The sequence below is a fragment of the Ostrinia nubilalis genome, chromosome 13 (genome assembly GCF_963855985.1).
Source record: "Ostrinia nubilalis chromosome 13, ilOstNubi1.1, whole genome shotgun sequence".
Lineage (NCBI taxonomy): Eukaryota > Metazoa > Arthropoda > Insecta > Lepidoptera > Crambidae > Ostrinia > Ostrinia nubilalis.
The window spans coordinates 1723536-1733114 of NC_087100.1; the positions used below are offsets into that span (position 1 = coordinate 1723536).

The window sequence follows — 9579 nt, forward strand, 5'->3', positions numbered from 1 at the left end:
CACGTTTAAACGGAGTGACTCTATGTTACGCACGAAAAATTGGGCAAAGTATCCACAATCCTCGTAGAAAATTTAAAGAAATTATCTTAAAAGTTTATTAGGTATTTATACAAAAACTCTAAATGGTAACAATATTTGTCCAAAAAACAAATATTCACCAATCAAAGGGCAAATCGCAAAACAAAACTGTCTTTCCAAATAAAGATCACCAGTTGCATGAGTATCGAGAGGTTAATTTAAAATACGAGTAGCTTTAATTTTTGGTTTTGCTTTAGTTTTGTAGCTGTTTACATGTTGTAGGCTATTTTAATTTCATTAAATGAATTTCAAACTTGTCGACTTAGCAAGTGAAGTAGTCATGACAAGTCTAAAATTACTGAAACCAGTTAACTCTACAGATCGCTTTGGAATCATGTCATTTAGCCAACATGCTTTATATAGGAGTGTAAGTACTGCATCTGAAACTAATTTAAAAAACCAAATTCCAACCACTATTCGAACTCTACATATTGCAAAATGATGATTCCGCTCGAGATCTATTTATGTCATTTTTTGCGGGTTCCCGTTGAGCAAAGCAAGTAGATATAAACACGTACTATAAGTAAATACACCTCCTTGAAGTAAAGGCCGTATATTACTTTACATCTAAGCATCCATTTGTATCTACTCAAGTATAATTTATGCATTTGTCATCTAAACGAAATTATGTTCAGCTCAGCTTAATTTGAGGCAGATAATTTGGTCTATTCCACTTTGATCACCTGGCTTTGATGACCCAGGTGATGAAAGTCCACTTCCAGCGACAATTTAGTGTCCTTTGATCACCCATGGATATGATGCTCTGGGTGATCCAAGTGGACTCCAGTTAAAATATTATTTTAGGGTCCTTTGATCACCTACATACAAATCACACCTCAAAAAATGTCTATATTAAAAAAAAATTTGTAACATTTTTTAATATAGAATTTTTTTTACAGCATGAAATATTTTAAAGCGTTACTTACCTAAACATCTGGGTCATCAAAGCCAGGTGATCAAAGTGGAATAGACCGATGATTTGAGATAAACCCCCTTATATTTATTACCTAAAAGAAGTAATTCTCGTAACAATGTCTTCGATCAAAGTTGCTCTACTCGCGCTAAACATCGTCTGCTATTTACGGGGTTAATGTGCCGAGCAGGTGCTTGTTACTCCGAAGAGTTAGTTTAATCAGCGATCGCGACGGAGGCCCGTATTCACGAGCCAGCCTTCCTTTCAGAACACAATGGTTAAAAAAATGACTTCAAATCTTCATGATACTGACCGGGATATTCCAGTTTTTTGATATCATTGTGAATGTCCTTATTTGGCTGGGATAAGAAATCGAATTCGATGTTTGCAAACATGCTTTTATTATTACGGCACTTTCAACAGTTATTAATTGTATTTGAGTTTTGGTTAGAAGTGTGGTAAATTAGTTTAATTAAAATACATATACAAAATAATGAACTGGAAGTGAGCATTATAATACCTACCTACTCGTAAGTACTGTTAAAATGAAGAACAGCGAAGACTAGAATCAAAAAAGAACGATATCCGATATCGGTTTATTAATACGCACAGATGTGATGTCGGATAATATCTTATGGCTCATGTGCTGTTTGGATACGACGAACGTGCTCTATAAAAAATTTGCTTTCCTTGAAAACAATCTCGCAAGTCAATTAAAGGATATCGATTGGAAATGTTACCTAATAACATTTTTGCATTTTCCTCAACGATACAAACTGATAATTTTCTAATGCAATAACTTTATAAAAACGATATTATCCCTCTACAAAGTAATAGGTACTTAGATAAGTAGTGTTTAGAAATTGTTTATTGGCTAGGAAGTGCAATATTTACCCGCATTTGTGTAGTAATGCGCAATCAGGACACAAACGATGATGAAGTAGGTAAATCTTCCTTAAGAAAAAGAGAAAATGAAACATTACGTAAATGGAATAGTAATAATAGTGTCAATCAACGCGCTAGTTGATGCAACTCCTTTATCTACATCAACTCCCTCACGTAGTAAGGACAATCTGGTCAGGTGGGGATTCTTGGATGGCTCAAACATGAAGGGCAGGTGCGGTTTTGTTCCCCAGTCGATGAAGCACGTCATGATGTCTTGCCCTGAGTGCCCGAGCACTCAGGAGGATTTAATGAATGCTGCTGACAACGCCACTCTTGTGGCGGAGTTTTCGGCTGACACCGTGTAGGTTTGTTGTTGACACGATAAGAAGAAGAAGAACTTCCTCTCTCCTCTTTCCAAACTGCATTTGATCACTAAGCAAGTAAGGGAGGATATAACGCAAATAACTGAACACAGATAATCACTACAAATGCCGGTCGCAAATATCTGATTAAGTTATCCACATTGCTGAAAACCGTAATAGTCATACCATATCTGTAAATTACCTATCTAATATCCCACCGTAATTAAGGACATTCCTAAGATAAGGACAATGATACCCAGATTTCGTACCATGAATATGCAAATAGCATAATCCCAATTAAATAATTCAAATCTCGTTCTTACTTAGAGAAATTTCGACAAATAACATTCCGAGATTTCGTCCAGAAACAGTAACTTTAAACGTTGTTTAGTCAGATTGTGAACCTTATTAGTATGGAAACAAATGCGTAAACAAAGTCCCGAATATGGCTCGATACAGTATTAAGATTCGGCTCAGGCAGGCCGCACATAATTCGAAGACGCCGTGCAAAGTTGTAACTTAGTTTCAGGCGACACGTGGGGTGTATTAATATCTTAGAGACGAGGAAGCGGACCGCAGACACTTTAGCTTGGGTATTGAAATTTATAGCGTTGGTAAATCTTGAGTGATTTAGGAAAGTGCATAAAATGGCCTGTAAAAGATGTTGCAAATAGAGAGGACCTTTAAATAGGAGAGCAATATACAAACGCGTACTAGCTATGCTAATGAAAATTATTGTGAAAAAGTAGAAAAATATCAAATTATTATGATTTGAATACGTTTCAAACTACTAAAGTGTGTTTTACTAGGTGCTAAATTAAATCACGAAATTAAGAGCATTTCAAGTAATTTTACACTCAAATAAGATTTCTGAAAAAGGCGTCAAAACACACCCAAAGGTCGACAGCCACTCGGCGCGAATTGAAAGTGCCCTTGGCATTGCAAATGTCAACAAGTAGCCACAATAACATGAAAAAAAGGTATATTTGTCCTTTCTTGACGTCATGTTTATCTGATCTGGGATTATTGTTATTATTGTAGTATAAACAGCTGTTGTCAAGCGATCAGCATAATACTCTTTGAATGGACTACTACAACTAGAAGTAGTTCTAATTAGAAACAGTCCCTCTGTGTTGCTGACACTTTGGTTGAGTTGTCATTGCCCTACTCTGCTTATTACTCTGCCGGAATCTTCTCCATTCATATCACATTATGATTCATATAACCTGTGACAAAATATGCGAACATCAGGCCTCACCAACCCTTCTGGCTAGCGTGGGGAGTGTAGGCCAAATCCTCCATTTGCCAACGTTAATTTTAACCAAATTACGTCCACTACAGGACAAAAGCTCAGGGTTTAAACAACGACCGGTTCTGCGCTGTTCGCATCCAAGCGATTCCTGCAAGTTTTTGGACACTTCATCATCATCATCATCTCAGCCATAGGACGGCCACTGCTGAACATAGGCCTCCCCCAATGCTTTCCATGTTACCCGGTTGGTAGCGGCCTGCGTCCAGCGCTTTCCTGCTTACCTTTATGATGTCGTCGTTCCACCTTGTGGGTGGACGTCCCACGCTGCATTTTCCGGTACGCAGCCTCCACTCCAGAACCTTGCTGCCCCATCGACCGTCAGTTCTGTGTACTATGTGCCCTGACCATTTTTACACCTTTGGACACTTATTCATCCCTAATTATCTCTTTCCAGTGCTGCGGTCCCTGCGTGTGCCCATGGTGCGGCGGCGTCTGGTGCGCGCGGTGCTCCCGAAAGATGTCCAAATGCGCCTGGTGCCGAGGTTCCCTCAGAGCGCCCGCAATCCCCTGCCTCGCTCTACAGAGGCTGGTCAACGACCTGATGCTGCCTTGTCGGAATTATCGGTGAGTTTTTGTCGAACATCTTTTATTGGGATCATTCGTTAATGAAGCAATTTCCATTCATTTCTTGTCTTTACCAGCACCTTCAATTCTCTGTACGTCCTAACATTTACTTTTTCTAAATCTCTGTATGGTTAATGGCGTCTTCAAAACCACATTTAAATGCCTTCAGTTCTTTGCGTTATTATCCACGTATCTACAAAACGATACCCAGATGTCTAAATTTTGTGCTAGTCTCCTTTCTTTGCGTTATGTGTATCTTCTACAAAGGAGGGTGCCTGATATTATAATGTATATCATACAAATAAATAGACAAAAAGACAGATACAAAACATACACGGCTTGTTTGGGTTTTTTGACAAATAAACAACTACTAAAGTGATCAATTTAATCAGGATCTTATTTATGATGTATCGATGTAGGTTAATTACTTAGTCGAATCGAAAGCAATGAAACAGGACATGAGTTAATTTTTCCAGATTAAAGTACCTACTCATTCATTTTATGGACATTCCGTGGTTTTTTCCAAGGCAGTAAAAGGTTCAATGACAACGTGGAATATTTATCAATGCAACCATTAAGTAGTTTATTTCTTCGCGAATATTGTATCCGTTGCTTTACTATGTAATGAGGTAATAAATACTATATTACTCGCATATTCATTATCATTGATCTTCGCACTTCCATAAAATTACAGTAAATATGTCTAGAACAAGGAAGTGTGAACAATTAATTCGTACGCGATCTGAATAATACCGCGTTAAATAGTGTGCAACAATAAACAATAGGTTTCCTTGATCCTATTACAATATCTCTAGTGTATTCAGTTTCTATCAGTCAATTAGCACTTGGTAACATGCAATTATGTGCTTTATCTGACGGTTTATAAGTATTGTCATAGTTAAGCTACTTCTTGTACCTATACTTTAGGGATAGGTGACTGTTAGGAAAGACTCAAGAGCAGATGACACTGACGATTTAAAAGGATTTCAAAGTAGAAGATTACATAGATAATTTCTTATAAAGCTCTTTTTTCACTTATTTTTTATCAATAAAATGAACATTCGTAACATTAATAAAAGAAAATTATAGTTAAAATCTCCACAATACGATTACTGGTTTAGTTACTATGCCATCATCATCATCATCATCAGCCCTTTACAGTCCACTGCTGGACTATGAGCCTCCTCCACTATAGTGGAGGGTTTTGCCATAATCTCCACGCTAGGCAGGCGGGTTGGAGATCGCAGTTTAAAAGATTGATGTTTTTCAGAGAGCGCTGCTGCCCATTCTCTGTTTGATGTGTAGTCCCTAAGTCGCCTCTTACGACACCCGCGGGAAGAGTAGGGGTTGGTGACAAATGTATTCTACTCTGCCGTCACCACACGGCTTTGCCACGACTATGCCATTACTGAAATATTATTCTGAAAAACCATCTCAATAATTCTAATAGTAATTCTCCGAAAACCCTAAATCCAACAATCTTGTTCATTTCTAAAATATTTAGTTACTTACATTAAGATCACTTTGCGAAAACGTTTTACAGCAGTTTGAGATTTATTTGTAGAAATTCTAAGCGCAGACTACACTAAGGGCGAAGCTCATGGTTCTACTTCAATCACCCAAAATGTTGTCGGCTTTGATGTCTGTAAAACTTTGATTTAGAAATTGAAAGACAATCGCAATGTCATCTCTACATGACCAAAGTTTTCCTCTATCATAGATGCCAGTTAATAAATCAGTTGCTACAATCTGTTGATTAACTGGTATCTGACGTGATACAGTAGACAGAACATAAGACATTTTTGTTGCAAAATAGCCTGTACTACAACATGATAAGACATCATTGTTATTAGCTCGATGTGCTCTCGTCCGTACATGATAGCTAAAGCCATGATCACACGTACCGAGTAAACGGGCGAGACAGTAAAATGTTTACTCGGTCGAGACAGTTGGGTGAGCGAGTCACATACTCGAGCGCTCGGCCGAGCACTCGGCGTAATGTTCATACACACCGAGTACTCGGCCGAGAGCACTGTCTCGCCCGTTTGCTCGGTACGTGTGATCAAGGCATTACAGTTCACAGTGTAACCCGCGCTTAAGGTTTATTTGTCGGAGAGCTTATCCCGGTTACATTTTATTGGTGGAACAAGAGGGATATCGCAAAGAAATTTTACGACGGATTTATGGCATTTTTGTGGATATTGGGGATCTAATCAATTAACCCGTGGAACGGTTGCTAAGGGGTATTTTATTGGATGAAAGAACTGAAGTAATGGTTTCACAAATCAAAAGGAAGAGTAATTAATTGGATATAAAGACTGTAGACAACGTAATATCTAAAAATCTTATTCTTTAATACGAATAGAAAGAGAGGAGAATAGAAAACTCAATAGAAAATCCGTTTTAGGTAATAGTCGTGGTAAATGAAATGTAGAGATTTCTGTACTAAGTTTATGTGTACTGTTAATATCGCCATGTTTCTTTCTTATTTTGAAATCCACGTGCCGTCTATCTTCTTATTTTTGATTAAATTGCATTTAGAAACACCTGTTTCATTGCTATCTGTTCAGTAAAAAAGTAAGAAACCACCAAAATACCTGCTCGTGTGATCACCTAAGCAACAAACATTTTCATCACTAGACACCTCTATACATAATACCTACTAGTGTTATTTACTCTATAAACAATTATTATCAATTTATCATAATCATAGCAACAGTTCGGGACAATAATGATTTATGTCGCAGATTAATTTGATGCGATCAAAGACGTAAACCGAAGGCCCGATTAGTTAAATTTATTGCATCCCCGAAGTTTCATTCTATTATACCTACCATCCGTCGGCAAGTCGGCCAAGTTAAGCTAGTTACGAATTTCATACATCTGGCAACACGTAACAAGTTTGGTTCGGTGTTGGAAATCACATTAGTCAGTTGGAATTGTAACTGTATTGTTTGTGGAACTTAATTTGTTAAGGTCTAATACAAACTTCATATCAAATCTCAAAAATTGCCTATCACATCTTTCAGATCTTCTTTCTATGTTTTTGTACAAAGGTGACAACAATTCATCGTCCAATGTGTTTTTTCTTAATAATGCTAATTGTATCCTTTTCTTTCTTTCCAGACGAGGCTGCACAGACCTCCTCACATCTGTGACCAGATCAAAACACGAGGAAGAGTGCAAGTTCGACACCATGACGTGCCCCATCGCCGCCAACTGCTGTTCCGTCCCCTTCGAAGAACTCTCCAGCCATCTCCAGTCCACGCATAACATCATCGCGGTCTACTCCCAAAAGATCAAAATCCTCATCGAAAACTTCCAAACGAAACTCAAAAAGACCGCCTGCTGTCGAACCAAATACAAAATAGTTCTTCTCCACCAAAAAAGCGCCTTCATCATCAAAGTCTGCATATACAACTACCACGTCAGAGTCGAAGTCATGAGGCGGAAACTTGGATACGTCGCTGACTCCAAAGCAGAATCAAAGAAAAGCGAATACTGTGCGCTCATAGAATTCCAAAGCAAAGCCTTGTGTACTAAGTCTGCAATTCTTATAGAGAACGAGGCTTACGGCAAAAAGGCCGAGGTGCAATGGAATGACATCATCATGAAGTCAGAAAACGACGAGGCAATAACCATTCACGTGAACATTGGCAAATCTGATGCGAGTCCTTCAAGAAAAGATTCTATCGACTCATAATATTTAGTACTTATTGAACATGTTGTAAATATTAGCCTCGGCTGAATTGTGAAACGAAATTATAGTCAATTCGTCAAGGAAGACGATGAAAATTAAATGTTGTGGCCAAACGTGACTGATTTAGACTTAACTTGGTTTTAATTTAGTAATTTAAGGTAATGTAAGGTTGAATAAACAATAGTATTTTCATAGAATACGCATTTTTATTTGGCAATTGAGAGTGTTAAGAATAGCAATAATACTCCCAGTTATCCAAGGTTAATGGCTACTTTGGTCGTTTTGTTTCGTAAATAAGCTACTTTTAAAAATAGTCACGTACACAAAAGACTATATATAGTAGCGGCAAATGATTTTGAATATTTTGTAGCTATGGTTAATTTTTCACGCGGAGTTACAGCTCTGAATATTCATATACCTACATCATCGGTAATATTAAAATTTTAGCTGAGCTTTTAAAGACTGTACGTGCCATGCCAACCATTTATTTTGTAGAAGTAGTAAAAACTTCTAGAATTTACTGTTGTTTGGTGAATAACAATCATTTTGATCACAAAAAAGAGACATGATCGATTTAAGTAGGTACTAATGGAACATGCTATTACAATTTTCAATTTCAAATCCTTAGAGTGATCATGAATAAGAATGAAGCGTATTTTTAAGCATTTAAATTCGAGTTTGTTTGTGAAATTGCATAAATGGTACTATTTATGAACCTACCTACTCTACACTTTGTGATTTTCCACGGTAGTTGAAAATCACATTAAATACTTCAAAAATCCGTAAATTAATATTATTATTAACATTTCGATGTCTAGTACTATTTTTCGGTATTTCTATCTAATAAATTACGTAAAGAAGAAAAATTTTAAGAAACCCTAAAAGATATTCATTATGGAAAATTTCAAACGAATCAAGTTTTCTTTGAAGATTATCATATTCAACAAAAAAGTGAATTTCGTAAATAAAATTATGCAGTAAAAAAATAATAATCTCTTATTTCTAGAGAAATGTTTACTCATTAGGAGCTTTGGCAACTTGATACCAACTAAAATGTATACTAAAAAATCTCAAATATTCTTAAAGATAGGCTCTGCTAAAGGTGACTGAATTTCTTGAACTGCCTTTTCTCAGCAAGGGCTCATTTATTTGTCCTGAAGCAAGTAAAGTAGTGCTGGGACAATTTGCAAAAAAACAAATCGTTTTAATGACCATGTCTTTCATAGGACTTTTATTAACATCACCTAATCTGTCAAGGAAATTAGTGGTTATCATCTTTTGAATCGCCGAACTAAGACGCTGGCAAATATTCTAAAATATAGTAATTAAGTAAGTAATACATCTGGTATTAAAGACTGTAACATTATACAGTTAGGAAACCCCACTTAAGTAGAACAAACAGCAGCCGTTGTTTCCGAAAATTATTATTACGTTAAATACACAAATATTTGCAGATCCGCGAGAGATGAGTAAGCAAGAATAAATTACTTCCTACATCGCTCACCGGAGTTCAAATAAAAAGATGATTCTACCTACAATAATAATTTACTAAGTAAGTAGGTATAAGATGTTTACTGAAATTCTAAGACAAGATAAATTGATTTAATATAAAATTGGCTAGAACGTATAAGTTAGTAGAATTCATCCCATGTATTTGTCCCTCTATCAATCCCGCACTTTAAAAAGGTGGTGCGATATTTCCATAAAAATATACGGAAGAATGAATGAATGAAGTACTCTTAATACTGTAGATAGGAAGTTTTAC

The 9579-nt window shown here is 36.6% G+C and overlaps 1 protein-coding gene across 1 annotated transcript in view; it reads left to right on the plus strand.

Moving 5' to 3' along the window:
* The window catches only part of LOC135077389 (uncharacterized), a 42128-nt gene extending 34117 nt beyond the window's left edge, over positions 1-8011 (plus strand). The window contains exons 4-5 of the mRNA XM_063971920.1: positions 3945-4114; positions 7241-8011. Coding sequence (XP_063827990.1) covers positions 3945-4114; positions 7241-7817 — 747 coding nt within the window. The 3' untranslated portion in view covers positions 7818-8011. The remainder of the gene's footprint in view (positions 1-3944; positions 4115-7240) is intronic.
* The last annotated feature ends 1568 nt before the right edge of the window (positions 8012-9579 follow it).